Raw genomic sequence first — 16,491 nt, 5'->3', positions numbered from 1 at the left:
CATGTGTGTAAATGGTTTGATTTTTTTTTTTTTTAAATTATCTTTGCAGATACCGAGTTAACATCTGTGCTTCATGAAACATGGGTGGACTTTTTCAACCTTCTAGCTACGTTATTGTGGAAGAATGGCCAAATATCTTTTCCATCTGTGACAGCAGCCCTTGGAAATCATTGTACAGCAATAATTGGTAATAACTATTCCTGGGTGGGTTTTAACCTGGCAACTAATAAAATAAATAAACACATAGAAAAGAGGGGCATTCCTGTTTAGATGCTGTTAAGTAATTACCAGTGGCATATCCAGAATGAAAACCAAATGTGTCCAGAGCTTGACTGACTTTTTCCCTTAGTTGTTTTTTTTTATAACTCTTTCTTATATCATCAGACTAACTTTTGAACTGCCAGATAAATTCACAAGTTTTGTTTACATATATGGGTTAGTGATTCTAGTTGTAAACCTTAACCAAATATGCCATCTGTGAGTAGACCCTGAAATGATCCATTAGTGCTTCTTTATTTTCCTTATATATAATTTTTTTAATATCTTACAGAAAAGGAAAGCAAAGTTTTGAGGGGAGATAAGAGATCTAGGAATTCAAGATTATTATACAGGGTTTTGTTTGTTTGATTTTTAATTATTCCTTCATTAATTACTTGCCTAGTCAGGGCTCTAGATCACCAAGATTCTCTGGCATGTTTCAATACTGAAGTATGAGCGTAGTCCATTCAAGCTTGTGATTTCAGCCAGATGCGTGTTAAGTGATCTGGTGAATCCAGATCCAATTGTGCATAAAGCAGCTGATGGGTACTGTTAGTGTTATAACGTAAGCTGTTGAATAAAGTGAAGAGAGTGCAGAAAATTGACAAAAAAAAAAGTGATTTAGCAAATGGTAATTTTTTTTTTTATAGTCAAATTAATGCAGAGCAATTAATTCATTCAAACCTATAAAACTCAGCTTTTTTTCCTTAGATTTTTAAAGACTTACGAAATGCATAGAATTTGTAGAATTCCTTGTGCAGCGCACAGGTATAACTGTTTCTTGGCTCACACACTTTCTTTGGTAAGTCTTTCTGAGTTCTGAAGCACTTAAGCTTTATTCAGAATGAAATACAAAAATTTTTATTTTTCTGTTTCACCTCTCAGATACCATTTGTGATTGTATTCATCTGTCAACCACATATCCTGCTTTATATATGGCTAGTTTACAGTTCCTCTCTGTCCTTTTGAATGAGGAAGGAAGAAGACAGCTCCAAGATAAACAGAGTATATGTCAGAATCCAACTATTAGCTTTCTTCTGGATCATGTTGAAGGATGCCAGGCATCAGTTACTCAACTTACTGCACTAATTATTCAGGTATTTAAAATCTGATGATGTGATTGCAGAGTATATTTTTGCATTTTTGTATTCTGTTAAAAAGGAATGTAGTTACCTAATGAAAAATCAATTGTTTCCGGATATGAACCAAGACATCTTTAATTTGAGACATCTATTACACTCATTTTTGAAATTCATGTAACAAGCTAGAACAATTGCAAAGAAACAACTTCTAGGAAGTGCCTTGAAAGTCAGTTATGCTGCAACAGCGTGGTATGAAATCTTCTGTAGAGAAGATGATACATAGATAGAATATGTTTGCCCAAATAGTGGTACACTTTTTTTCTGCTTTTCCAAACATGTCATGAGATTTTTAAGGTTCGAGACGTAGTTATTCCCATTGTAAATGATAGCATTGTTGTTTGTAACAGCTGCCTTCGTAAAAATTGTGAACTAAAATGAATCATCAAGCCTCCTAGTTTATTCCCTGATAGTGTAAGATCAGTGTTGTTGCACTTAAGGAGCATATATTAATGTATTTTCCAAGCTGGTTTTAAATTGGCCAGGTAGCATATTTTCACTAATTCTTTTAGGAACTTGTTGCCCAACATAATATATATTGGTGACAAGATGTTTTTTTCTAGATACTTATTCTGAATGTTCCGTCTTTCTTACTGTAATCTCTTTATTCTTATTTATACTTTTATATACTCTCCTAAATGATTCTTTTACTTCCTTTGATTTACATCCTTCACTTATTTACAGACTGTTAAAATATCTTCCATTACTTAATAATAAGAAAAGTTATATGTGAAATTTCTGTCTACTTTATTTTCCCTCACAAATTGGTTCTTTTATCTATGTACTTACTGTCCTTCTTCAAATTATGTGCAGTTTGTCACTATAACAATAATAGTGATCCATGATTAGAAGTGTAGTGTTTGTCTGAAAGACACACATTTCATATAACATAATGTAGCTTATAATTTCTGGTAATTATTTTTTTATAATGATCTTATTTGGTACTATTTTGCTATGTAAAACATATTTTTTTCACCATGTGTTAGTGCATATTGGGTGGTGTGACCAAAATAATGCTGTCTAGTATCACTTCGTCTCCTCGCTTCCTATGGTTGCTGAATTCTTGTAGAATAACCTCACTCCTATCAAGACTTGTCCTGATCCAGCTAACATCTGTCACATAACCTGTGTTCCTTTGCTGCTGTGTTGTACCACTGTGACTCTATAGCATTTATTGGGGCATAGTGTTCTGTCCACTGAGAACCTGGTGTCTTTTAGGCATGAGAAACTTCCTAAGAAGATATTTCTTGGCATCACTGTATAGGCCACTAAAACTAGAATTCCCTATCTCTCTGGCAACTAATTTCAGATAATTTCAGTGCATAGAGATTTTCTGTGAGGACATGATATTCAGAGACACTGACAGCAAAACAGGGGCACTTCACTGAAATCCCATAGTTGCTAAATATCCTGTAGGTTTTTGTATTTAATGCTTATGTATGTGCCTAAAACGGAAATCCTTGGCTCTGGAACAAATATGTGATTGCATGAAAGTATGTCAACACGTGTTGTGTTGTAAGTCACATTCCTCTATTTTCGTACAAGTACACATAGCTGGTTACCAATCTTTGGCAGCAAAAAGTGATGATTCTTATGGTGACAGCAGAAAAAGTCTACATGATGATGAATTAACTGCAGCCGGGCCAATGAAAGTACATCAGACACTATGACTTAGTTTGAGTACAGTAAGAGATACCAGCTTTTAACTTGCTTTTTAACTGTTCAGAGCTGTAGATGGACATTGCACTTTGTTTATAAAAGAGCTGAAAAGATAACCTATGCTGTCTGGGGCTTTATAATACGTGAAAGGGATATAGCTGCTGTGATCCCCCAAAAAAGGATAACAGAATTCAGAAAGAAACAGCTTCAATTTTTTAGAGCAAATTACATGTATTTACTTTTTTTTTTTCCCCTCCCATGGTCGTCATTGAGAAGCAGCTGAAAGAGGAGCTCATAGGATGTAGTGTAACCTATTAAAAAAACCCAAAAAAACCAAACAAAAACAAGCCAGAAGATTAAAATATGATCTTTCTTCAAGAGAAGCACTCAAGCAAATAATTGAATAACATAGAAAAGGCTGTGGAAGAGAATTTTCAAACAATCAGTCATCTCCATTAATCATCCTAATTACATAAAATCTATGGAATAGGTGATATGCAATGGCAGATGCTAACTTAGGACCCTGTCTGCAGGTGTGAAATTAGCAGGCCAGGTCCTAAATTAGTATGCATTATTGCATACAACGAATTTAGTAAATGCACATGCTGAATTTGAAAGGTTTTGGTCCTTTTGTGTATGTAAACTTTAACCCTTGTATACATGTTTTCAAGATCAGAAGTAAAAGTAATAAGGAAACCATAATCCATACATGAAGTCTCAAATTTAGGCCCTACCTTTTTTCCCAGGTAGAAAATTTACAATGTTTTAGAAAGGCTGTGATCTCCCCTCAACTAACTTACAGTAGGTGCAGACTAACATAGCTAGAACTGCTGTGGATTTATGGGATGTGTTAAATTTATTATACATAATAATTTTAAAAATAATTAAGTGACCATTCTTATTTTAATACTTTAATAGTAGTAGTTTAAAACTATAGAATCTGCTGACAGAAGGCATTATAAATTTACATAGAGTTATTTTTTCCATTCAACTAGTAGTTAATAATAATTATTAATTATTTAAGTGTTCCCTATGATTGACATACATTTTCTTTTTTATTGTAAACTGCAATTCTTGATTGCAGAATAAGGAAAAAATGCATAAAGGAGCATGCTTCAAGAAAGAACGGAATTTTGCTAGTTTGTAAGGTAAAATTTAGAAAATAGTAAGATGAAATTAAAACTTTTAAAAAAGATACAAATATAGGACAACTCACCTTAATTATTTAATCAGTTCTAATAAGCCACATAATACTTAATGAAAAGAAAATACCCAAGAGATTGACAGAGAAGTATGTTTTTTAATTACTAAAATATTCCTGAGTACTAAGAAAGAATAAAAACAGCTAGCAACTTAATAGGGCAAAAGCCTTTGAGTGGATAAGTCGCAAAATCTACATTTTAGGTTATGCAGGATTGAAGAAACTCAACATTTTGTTTTTTCCTGGCTTGTGTAAAGTAGCATCAATTTTAAAGTTTAAGCTTTTTATATTTTTAACTACTCAAACATCTTAATTCTTTAATTTGAAAAGAAACCACCACCACTTAACAGTACAGAACACCAGTTAATTTACTTAGAGCATTCTTGTGTTGCTTACAGCTTTGAGATTTCACTTGGGATCTAATAAAATCAGTTGTAGTCTAAATGTGAAAATTTTTTTGTCAGCTATAAATGTATAACCCAGTCCATGCTTTAGTGCTTTAATTTTGTGTCAGTTGTCCTTATCAATGAGATTTTTTTTTTTTTAAGTTATTAACTTACTAGTCTTCATCTCTTGACCTTTTTAGTCCTGGTTACACTGACCACTTCAGAAAATGATAACCCTAGAGCATACATTAATATTTTATTGCATATTAAAATTTGAAAAATTTCTTAGTAATTTATTAGCCAGAGGACTAAAGCCAATAAAAGGTGATATATGTGATGTATGTAGAGGTGTAAAATCTATGAGGTCCTGTGACTAGGTACTCATGAGATTTCTGTCTGAAGTATTAAGTTTTTCTTAAGATGCTGTATGTTTGGCTAACTTTAAAATATGTTTTTCTACTATGATCCAGCAACAGTTCTTATTTTGCTATATTCTTCTGATTACAATGCATACCATTTTCCATTATATTGGATGTCAGTATTGGAATGATATTTTAGGGAAAATTGCTAGATGGACAAAATTCTCTAGTGGATAATATATAAAGTGCAGACAGCTCCTCATCTTTCAACTATCCTCCAAATGAATATTCCTTTGAAAGCACAGAAATTATGTTATTAGAAATACAGTGATGCTCACAAAGGCCTCACAAAAATAAGACAAACTACCATTTTTCTCTGATTGCAAGAGTATCTAAAAAAAATTATGTGTGTCAGTGATATTTTTATTCTAAAGATTTTCACTGGTACTTGATGTCTCTTCTTCATCATTGTGTTGAAGGAAAGTGAGATTGCCCTAAAGGCATGTCAGTGAATTGTCTGTGATAGAAGCCTGAATATTAGGAAAGGTCTGGAATGCCAGGGCTGGGAATCTAGGCTTTAGTAAGGTAGAATGTTAAGAAAAGACTAAGAGGAGTGGGCTTAAGAGCAAAAAAATTTTTTTTTTTTTTTTTTAAATTTTAATTTGAAAACATAATGAAACACTTCAATGCAGACGGACTATAAACATGAATATAGAGAGGGAGAACTCTGGATAGGAATATAGTGATGAATCATCCAAATGAAAATATAGACTCTGACAACGTGTTTATAGATATGAACACTACTTTTAATATGGTAACTTTTTCATTTCAGTAATGAAATTGCATTATTTGTAGGTCTGTGAAAGAAAATCTTCAAAGGATGTGCTGAAAGAAGTTGCTACAAATGCATTGCTGTCTCTGTTAGCTGTCAGCAAAAATGCCCAGAAATGTGCTTTGGAAGGTGAGCATTTCAAAATGTATGTTAAATGGTTTATGAATCAAATGCTTGCAGGTGTTTTATGTATTTTTAAAATCATCATGGTTTTTGTCAAAACAAAAGACCTAGTTTTCAGTGGCATTTTTCGCAGATTTTTACAGAGAAAGCTGATTATTAATTAAAGTTTTCAGCTACAGATAAAATATTATGTTGTAGCCAGTCTAAAAATTTGTGGTGAAATCACAGCTTTTTGTTAGAGTGAGAAGAGACCTGTGAGCTTTTACTGCTAGTGGCATATTCATCTGTTTGAAACTGGAGATTTTGCACTGGCAGTATCTTCCATTTCTTGTTTCATGGTATGCCAATACAAGTTTGTAGGTGAAAGTATGCCCTGTGTTCTCAGTTCTGGCTGTACCTAGACAAGAAGAGACTTTTTTTTCTCAGCTCTGTTCTTCCCTGCCTCTTTGTTTCTTACTTCCCATTTTACAGTTTGAGTAGGACCTTCTCCCCTTGCAATGCAACATCTTTCATGCCTAAGGTTTTTACTTTACAGTTGTAAAACAAAAGTAAAAAACCTCTAATCAAAGGCTTTTTGTGCTCACTAGAACACAGGGGAGACAGGTTAATTTGTATTTCTCATGTATCATGCATTTAATACCTGGTGATCAGCCCAAGTGCACTTTGTCTTGGGTGCTTTCTGGTTACTTGCATCTGTTGATTTGTTTGGTCCTTTAAACCTACGCTACACTGAAATAGATAGCCTAGATATACCTGATCAATGTCTGATCCCAATAGTGGCAGAAAACTCCAAACTTCAAATCCTATGCTATATACCTACTTTCTGCTCTTTCCCAGTGTATTGGTGGACTACTTAGCCCTTGCTGCAGTCAGGGTGGTTCTTCTGTTAATGACCCACAAGATCATCTAAGACCTGACTTCTTGTGAAGGCACTGCCAGTGCATGAAGTGTGTCATGTTCTGTGCTAGAGCAGCCTTGAAGTCATGCTTGCTGTGATGCAACAAAAATCAGAAGAGGAGTTCTGGAGTTCAAATCATAGAATCGTTTGGGCTGGAAAAGACCTTAAAGATACAACCATTAACCTAGCACTGCCAAGTCCACCACTAAACCGTGTCCCTAAGCACCACATCTACATGTCTTTCAAATACCTCCAGGGATGGTGGCCCCACCACTTCCTGGGGCAGCCTGACAACCCTTTCAGTGAAGAAATTTTTCCTAATATCCAATCTAAACCTCCCCTGGGACAACTTGAGGCCATTTCCTCTTGTCCTGTCACTTGTCACTTGGGAGAAGAGACCAACACCCACCTCTCTGCAACCCCCTTTCAGGTAATTGTAGAGAGCCATAAGGACTCCCCTCAGCCTCCTCTTCTCCAGGCTAAACAGCCCCAGCTCCCTCAGCCACTCCTCATAAGACTTGTGCTCCAGACCCCTCACCAGCTTCATTGTTCTTCTTTGGACATGCTCCAGCACCTCAATGTCTGTCTTGTAGTGAGGGGTCCGAAACTGAGCACAGTATACAAGGTGCGGCCTCACCAGCGCCGAGTACAGGGGCACGATCACCTCCCTACTCCTGCTGGCCACACTGTTTCTGATACAGGCCAGGATGCCATTGGCCTTCTTGGCCACCTGGGCGCACTGCTGGCTCATATTCAGCCAGCTGTCGACCAACACCCCCAGGTCCTTTTCTGCAGGGCAGCTTTCCAGCCACTCTTCCCCAAGCCTGTAGTTTTGCATGGGGTTATTGTGACCCAAGTGCAGGACCTGGCACTTGGCCTAGTTGAACCTCATACAATTGGCCTGGGCCCATTCTTCCAGCCTGTCCAGATCCCTCTGCAGAGCCTTCCTACCCTCGAGCAGATCAACACACCTGCCCAATATGGTGTTGTCTGCAGACTTACTGAGGGAGCACTCAATCCCCTCATCCAGATCATCAATAAAGATATTAAACAAGACTGGTCCCAAAACTGAGCCCTGGGGAACACTGCTTGTGACCAGCTGCCAACTGGATTTCACTCCATTCACTACGACTCTCTGGGCTCGGCCATCCAGCCAGTTTTTTTACCCAGCAAAGAGTGAGCCTGTCTAAGCCATGAGCAGTCAGTTTCTCCAGGAGAATGCTGTGGGAAACAGTGTCAAAGGCTTTACTAAAGTCTAGGTAGACTATATCCACAGCCTTTCCCTCGTCCACTATGTGGTTCACCTTGTCATAGAAGGAGATCAGGTTAGTCAGGGAGGACCTGCCTTTCATAAACCCATGCTGACTGGGCCTGATCACCCGCTTGTCCTGTACATGCCGTGTGATGGCACTCAAGATGATCTGCTCAATAATATTCCCTGGCACTGAGGTCAGGCTGATCCCCGGATCCTCCTTCCAGCCCTTCTTGAAGATGGGCGTCATGTTTGCTGACCTCCAGTCAACTGGGACTGCCCCGGTTAGCTAGGACTGCTGGTAGATGATGGAAGGTGCCTTGGTGAGTGCTTCTGCCAGCTCCTTCAGTACCCTTGGGTGGATCCTATCCAGTCCCATAGACTTGTGTGTGTCTAAGTGGTGTAGCAAGTCACTAACCATTTCCCCTCAGATTATGGGGGCTTCATTCTGCTCCCTGTCCCTATCTTCCAGCTCAGGGGGCTGGATACCCTGAAAACAACTGGTCTTACTATTAAAGACTGAGGCAAGGAAGGCATGAAGTACCTCAGTGTTTTCCTCATCCTTTGTCACTGTGTTTCCCCCTGTATCCAGTGAAGGATGAAGATTCTCCTTAGCCCTCCTTTTGTTGCTAATGTATTTATAGAAACATTTTTTATGGCTTTTTACAGTAGAGGCCAGGTTAAGTTCTAGTTGGGCTTTGGCCCTTCTAATTTTCTCCTTGCATGACTTCACGACATCCTTGTAGCCCTCCTGAGTGGCCTGCTGCTTCTTCCAAAGGTCATAAACTCACTTTTTTTTTTCCCTGAGTTCCATACGAAGTTCTCTGTTCAGCCAGGCTGGTCGTCTTCCCCACCAGCTTGTCTTCCAGCACATGGGGACAGCCTGCTCCTGCACCTTTAAGACTTCCTTCTTGAAGAATGTCTAGCCTTCCTGGACTCCTTTGCCCTTCAGGACTGCCTCCCAATGGACTCTGTCCACCAGGCTCCTAAACAGGCCAAAGTCAGTCCTCTGGAAGTCCAAGGTAGCAGTTCTGCTGCCCCCCCTCCTTACTTCTCTGAGAATCGGAAACTCTGTCATTTCATGATCACTCTACGCAAGATGGCCTCCAACCACCACATCCCCCACAAGTCTTTCTCTGTTCATGAACAACAGGTCCAATGGGGCACCTTCCCTAGCTGGCTCACTCCCCAGTTGTGTCAGGAAGTCACCTTTCACACGCTCCAGGAACCTCCTGGACTGTTTCCTCTCTGCTGTATGGTATTTCCAGCAGACATCTGCTAAGTTGTCAACGTCCTGAAGGTATCTGTAGCTCTAACATCACCTGTTCAGCTCTTAAGGACTAATTCTTAAGATACGAATGTGAAGTCCTGCACCTGGAAAGAATCAACTTCTTACAGCAATACAGGCTGACTGGAGAGCTGAAAAGCACCTTGAGGACTTGGTAGGCAGGAAGCTAAATGTGAGAAAAGTGACAGCATTCTGGGCTATATTGCCAGGAATACAGCTGGTAGATCGAGAGGAAAGGATTATCTTTCCTTTACTTAGCACTCGTTAGACCAAATCTAGGATAATACATCCAGTTTTGGCCCTGTACAAGAAGGACATCAACAAACTGGAGCAAGTTCAGCAGAGGGCCACCAAGGTATCCACCTGTCCTTAGAGGAGAGGCTGAGGGAACTGGTTTTGTTCAACCTGGAGAAAAGAAGGTTTCAGGAGGACCTAATAGCAGCCTTCTCGTGCCTATGAGGTTTTGAAGAAGACAGAGCCAGGTTTTTCACAGCGGTGCATGGTGTAGGAGACTGAGAGAGAATGGGCATAAATTGAAACGTGAGAGTTAGACTGGCCGTAAAGAAATGTTTCCCCTTTGAAGGCAGTCAAGCAGTGCCTAGACATACTGTGCAGTCTGTGTCTTTGGACATTTTCAAGACCCAACTGGATAAGGCTGCAGGTAAACCTTGCCTGATCTTATAGCTGAATCTGCTTTGAGCAGGAGGTTGGACTATATGACCTCTGGAGGCCATCTCTTCCTACTTGAATTATCCCATGAGCCTATGATCTTGTGCTAAATTAAAGATCCCACAAAAAGTGCCTAACTCATCATTTTGCGCTTTGAGTCACCTGAACATTTGCTTTCCTTTGTCTCACCTCAGATGCAGCAAATCTGCTGCTGTTAGGGAAGAGTTGGGTAAGATAAATGCACGCCCTAATGTCTTGAAGCTTCAGTCTTCTAGTCAGCGTCATTGAAGATATCCTGAAGAGTTATGAGTTGCTATCCTCTTACTCCCAAATCATTCTTCCCTCTCCATCTTATCAGTCATTCCTTTGGGCATTCCTCTCACAGGACTGTGTTGCAAGAGGACTCAAATGTGTTCTTACTTCTTGAGATCATTCAACTGCATGCACTCCGTTTCAGAGACTGTTAGTTACTTCCTGATTTCGAGAAGATAACAATATATTATGAACTCGCAGAATTTGGACATCTGAATCCTTGAATCTCAGTTCAGGAAGGTAACAGTAATCAAGATAATTGCAAGAAAGATATTTTTGATTGTGAATGAACTTCTAAATGTTAATACTTTTTGTCTTCCAGTTGACCTGATAGACAGCTGTATAGAAAATATGAAACACATTCATGCACAGCTGAATCTGGATTCCCTAAAGCCTGGGAAAGCACAGAAAAAAAAGGTAACTATAAAAAGCAAAAAACTGATATGATAAAGCATTTCCCAGCTCTCTTTTATTTGTCTTGTTTTTATTTTTTTCTTGAGGCAGATACTGTTGGTATCTGTCATGGGGAGAGAGAGTAAATGACAACTTGTAGTGGATCTGGATACTGGGGCTTCTTTAAGATTCAATGATTTTAGAACTTTTAGCAGCTTGATTATCTCATGCACTCACTCTCCCACCCAGAGTTACGTTCACTAGGTCTCAATTTCCTTTTCCAACATGGAGATGACTGCTGGTTCAGGAAAGTCAGGCCGAAAATCATCACATCAGTTTGTGCTTTGCAGCTACTCAGTTACCAGTCTTGGGTGTAACTGGCCAAAGCCCCTGGGCATGCACTGATGTTTGTCTCCATGTATCTCTCTGGTCTCCAGGATCTTCTCCCACATGCAGCATTGTTCCTCCAGCCAGGGTCTTCGCATTCTTCTTCTTGGACCCATTTCTTTCTTACAGAGACCATTTCTTTTCAGGAATCCTTCTTTTTGCCACCAGGTTCTCCTTCCAGAACTCTAAACCCCTGTTTACCTAATCTAAATAATCTGTGTGCGAAGTACAACACATGATCAGCTTCTGATTTAATGGTTCTGTCTCCTGTCTTTTCATTAATTAGAGGATTCAGGACTTACTACTTTTAGTCCAGGTTATCAGAATTAGCAACAAGCCCATTCTGGTTGAAGCCAGCAACTAGCAAGCTTCTGATAGAGAGTTCAAAAGTTCAGTTTCAGACATTCACATACATATTCATCCATTTGTCAGTGCTCGCAATTTATGATATTTATTTAGCCTATGACAATATCTAAGAGTACGGTATTATTTTCAAACATAGTTGAACTTGCAGCCTTGACTTCATGGTCCTATCCAATCCAGCTATTTTTTTCCCATCTTGTTTCCACAATAATAATTCTCCTGATTCTCAGGTTTTCTTTCTCGGTGTCTTTCAACCAGTGCTAGCCATTTTAGTTTTTTTCTGTTCCTATACCAGTCAATCTCCCTCCCACCCCAAAAACAGTTCCAGTCTGCTTGCACATGTAAGTCATAGTTTTTTATTCTCTACCTTCTCATATTATCTGGCTTCCAATTCTAATTCTTTTTCTGTTCTCCTGCATACTTGGTCTGGATGTCTCGGTGTCTTGTCATCAGACTCAATTGTCCTTGGCTTTAACTTCTTGTCAGAGGTTTTTTTTTTTTACCTCATACTTGCACTCCTTCCACCCCCTGTACTCCCAGTTTTTCTCCATTCACAATTTCTTTGTTTAGCCTTTTTTTTTAACCTCCCTTCCAGTTGCTCCAGACTCTCACATTACCCAGCTCTTCCTTACCACCTCTAGACATAGATTATTTCTTACTATCATACAACAGTTTCATAAGATTTTTGTTGCAATCTGCCTGTTTTCTACCACTTTCATCTAAGAGAATTATTAAAATACAGACAGTAACCTCTGCTGTCAAGTTTGATCTCGTGTCCACTCCCACATAAAGCAGAAATTGCAGAAGATATCTTCCTGCAGGATATTTCTGCATTGTTTGAGCTTGATAGTATTTTTCTCTGAGGCGTTGGCACAAACAGACATTAGGCTTGATTTGTGAGAGGGTGGAACTCTGTTTTATAACAATGAGCTCTTAAAAGAATTTGAGTTTTACCCTGACATTTGAAGGCTACAATATTTTTTCTTGATCTCCTGAACACATTTATTATCCCTTCTTCAAAGGGTGGAGGCTGGAAGGTGTCCTGCCCTGGATATGTCCAGTAAGGTTGAAGTCAGCTGGTTCTTTATCTTGATTGCGTTGAGAAGGGAGAAGCTGGGGATGTTTGCTCCTCTGCTAAATGTAGAAGGAATTTAAAGCTTGAAAGAAATGGAAGGAAAGGAGCCTCTGAAAGGCTCTGAAGGTCAGAAAGACTGTGTTTAATTAAGAATTTTTGAAAGAGATTTCCAAAAGACTTTGTGGCAGATTTCCCTGCTGAGCTGGGACTGTAGGTTGCTACATCCTATGTAAGCATGCTGTTCATCATAGGTGGTGCATAACAACAAGCAATCTAGTTTCATGTGAGGGAAGCTGAGACATTGCTTTCATAGTCAGATTTAGCTGATCATTCAGAAAACTGCCCCTCAGCCCACTTCGAGGCACAGCTCTCAAAGTGAAGTTATCAGAGCTTTTTTTCTTTTTCTCTTTCTTTTAACTGTTGAGAAAAATGTGTTTGACCTAGCTTCTTTCTCAGGGCAACTGAAGTATTTTACCTGATATTCCTTTTCTTTCACAATCATTACTGTGATGCTAAGCAAGGGCGTGAAAAGTATTTACAAATTGCCAAGCTTTCAAAAAAACACCTCAAAGCAGGATCTTAGTAAAAATCAAGATATCCTAAAATAAATACAAACAGTGCCATCAACACACCGTATAACTTTTTCAGCTTCCTATAAGTTTACACATTAAGTATAAGTTGTAGCTTGTGGCATTTTATAGGATTTAGTGCTATTTTATTTATTAAATTAATAGATATGGAAGTTCTTGAAGGAACATCTTAGAATTAGCATCTTTTTAGCTAAAAATGAGACAAACCAGTCATAAAATGCATCTTTAGTGATGACCTGTATGTTTCTTTTTCATCTACTATGCCTGACTTTCATTAACTGTTTTTTGAGATAAACTTTTACTTCTTTTTTAAGTGTTATCAACTGTACATGATATGAATTATAAGCAAGCATTATTTTTTCACCTTGTCTGAGATTAAGCATTAATCCTATTTAACGTTTTTGTTCCTTTATGCTTGATAAAACAGAAATAGTCTCCTATGGTAAACAAGCTTATTGGAATTTGATCATCTTTCAGAAGTGGTTTAGTATGTCAACCTTATAGAAGTTAGGTCAGCTATCGTTAGCCTTGTAGTGTCACAGCACTATCATGAAGATGGATTTTTTTCTTTACTTGTATACTTGAATCTCAGTATAGTACCCCACTGTCCAAAGGTCTGTATTTATCTTTGTAATATTCTTATCAGATTGGAAACTATTTCTGTTATTAAGGATAGGGAACTAAGACACTGGGAATATAAGGATGGATTGGTCTGACCAAATGTAGAGATCTGCAAGACAGAGCTAGTTTATCCTTGCTTTTATCCAAGAAAGAAAAATAGCTGCTTCTAGGGAGTGATTCATTTGACTTGTTTTAGTTGTCTGCTTTAGGATGGAACAAATACCCAGGAAGTGTTCCCACCCATTTTTCATTAGCTGAAAGAGAAATGGAGCTCTACGTTACAGATCTCTGCATTTGGCCAGATCAGTGCCGCTAGAAGTAGTATCTGTGGGTTATAGAGAGAGATGAGGATGACTCTAAGTAACTTGTTATAAATGTCTTTAGTACACGTTTAAAGCTAGCTGAGATGAATCCTGCCTGAGATCAGAAGGAAGCTTTGCTGAAGAGATGTGACCCAAATGTTGATGCCTTAGATTTGCACCTCTCCTTTGAAATCTCTTACCTCCTTGTATGAAATTTGTTCTGGTCTTATGTTGATGATCTTCAAATATTTTTCTCTGGATAGGAGGATAACCTTATCAAGCAGTTAAAGTCTTCTATGCAGCTCCTCAGAAACTGCCTCTTTCAAAATGAAGAATGCAAAGTAAGTATTCTTATACTGAAATAATGTGAGCACATTCAGTTAGTGAATGAAGTTCTATTTTGAAATTATTTTCAAGCTGGCTGAATTATTCCCACCTCCTAAGAATATTTCATACATGCATTAGGAACTCAACGTTCATATTGAAACATCATCTCCCAAAGGTTTCAGACGGCTATCACCCTTTATACCCAGTTCTGCTTTGCTTAAATCAATAATTAATTTTTCAAAGCATATAATGTGAAAAATGGATGTGGAGAAAAGTGTGGGGTCACAAGAAAGGCACATAAGAGATACATGTCACATCTTGGAAAGTAGTTTCCTCTCCTTATTCCTCTCTCCTTTTTTCCTTTCTCTTTCTGAAAGACAAAAAAAACAACCAAAAAACAAACCTTAAATAATAATTTGCCATTTACTTTTCTTTGTCTAAGTTAAATTACACTAATCCTGCAAGGCACAATTTTGTTTTCATCTTGATTTTTTTTTTATCCATAATTTTTCTTGCTCAGAATTTTGTTTTGAATTTCTTCTTTTCATTTCAGATTCTTTGTCTTTTTGCCTGTGCTTTTCAATTTCTTTTCTACTTGTTTTTTTTCCATGGGGAAAATACTACATCACTTTTTTGTCTTTCTTTCTGTATTCTTTCTTTCTGATCACTGTTCTTCCCCTTTCTTATTGCTGATACCTTTCACACATTTATTTCCATTTTCTGTTTCACAGTTTAATTTGTCTTGGTATTGTGATACAACTTGTGCTACTTTTAGCAAATGCATTGGTGGAACCACAAGATTTCCAGACCTTCTAGAAGTACCCTTATTGAGGGCATGTGTTAGCATCCTTTTTGTATACAGAACATGTAAATTATGGGCCTGAATAAGCCATCAGGTTATCCCTAAGGTCCCCATAACTTGGTTGTGCCGTAATCTCAGATAAGAGACAATTGCTTGGAGGAGAAAAGGAGGTTGCTGTTGATAACTGAAGTTTTCTATCATTTGCTCTGTAGAACTGCCCTCTTCTATTTCCATGCTTTTTGAGTTCCAATAATTAGTTTAGTTGGAGTAGAATAAAACTTTAGAATAGGGAGCTCTTGAACAATCACAGTTGGAATGAATAAATCTTTACTTCTGTTTGCATGTCTCTGAGTAATTAAAATGTGTGCTGGTTTTGACTGGGATAGAGTTCATTTCATTAGTGTTGAAATGAGGATGTCAGTTCTCTCTGTACAATCTTTTAAAGCAAACTAATGGGGCACAATAATATAAAAATGTGCTTTTCTCACTCTATTGATACTTCATTTTCAAAGTATTTAATAGTATAGTAGTTTAAATTCTTCCTCATGTTCTTGTAGATGGCAGCACTCAAAGCTCATCTTGTTCCTGTTGTGCATTCGCTATGGCCGTGGTTTTTAATAGACGACTCTTCAATGCAAATAGCTCTGCATTTGCTTTGTGTCTACACTGCAAACTATCCTGCAGGTATGAGAGTCACTCTATGATGTAATACATAAAAATATTTAACCAGAATAATTAAGACAGAAAAGCATAATAAAGGTAAAAGAATGTTTATTACTACCATAAGAGGAAAGTATAAAAGCACTGGTCCATCAAAGTCTATCAAGAGTTTTGATTTTAATACATTCAAGACTTCTGTTCAGATCCTCTTTCAGTCTGTTTGATTTAGCAGGAGTACAATTGTATTTGAAGGTTACACTGAAAGTCCTGCCAAACTGAATAGCATATTGTAGAAATACTACTCTAGGAATTCTCTTACAGAGAACAATGTATCAGTACTTAATACAATTTGTACTTCAGGCCTTATTGAGAACATTCTGGTTTTGAAATATTCAATAGTCTAATTGTGTATTAAAATTCTTCCATTTATTTATGCATTGGGCTCAGTAGCTTGTATTTGTACATACTGCATAAGGATTCTCTTCTTCATTTGAGGAAACCCTTTATTTCCATTGATGAGTAATTATCCCCACACTAAAAGCCTGTTCTTTTTTTCTAGTATGAATTTGTCTCATCCCATATCCTAGTTATTAAC

At 37.8% G+C, this 16,491-nt stretch overlaps 1 protein-coding gene across 2 annotated transcripts in view; it reads left to right on the top strand.

Annotated features, from left to right (window-relative positions):
- RTTN (rotatin) overlaps positions 1–16,491 on the top strand; it is a 92,584-nt gene that overhangs the window by 66,232 nt on the left and 9,861 nt on the right. For both annotated transcript variants that reach the window (XM_059836330.1, XM_059836329.1), the window contains exons 39-44: positions 50–187; positions 1,144–1,355; positions 5,858–5,963; positions 10,699–10,793; positions 14,371–14,448; positions 15,794–15,920. In XM_059836330.1, coding sequence (XP_059692313.1) covers positions 50–187; positions 1,144–1,355; positions 5,858–5,963; positions 10,699–10,793; positions 14,371–14,448; positions 15,794–15,920 — 756 coding nt within the window. The remainder of the gene's footprint in view (positions 1–49; positions 188–1,143; positions 1,356–5,857; positions 5,964–10,698; positions 10,794–14,370; positions 14,449–15,793; positions 15,921–16,491) is intronic.

Source organism: Gavia stellata, chromosome 3 (assembly GCF_030936135.1).
Source record: "Gavia stellata isolate bGavSte3 chromosome 3, bGavSte3.hap2, whole genome shotgun sequence".
Classification (NCBI taxonomy): Eukaryota; Metazoa; Chordata; class Aves; order Gaviiformes; family Gaviidae; genus Gavia; species Gavia stellata.
This window is presented reverse-complemented; position numbering and strand designations above follow the sequence as displayed.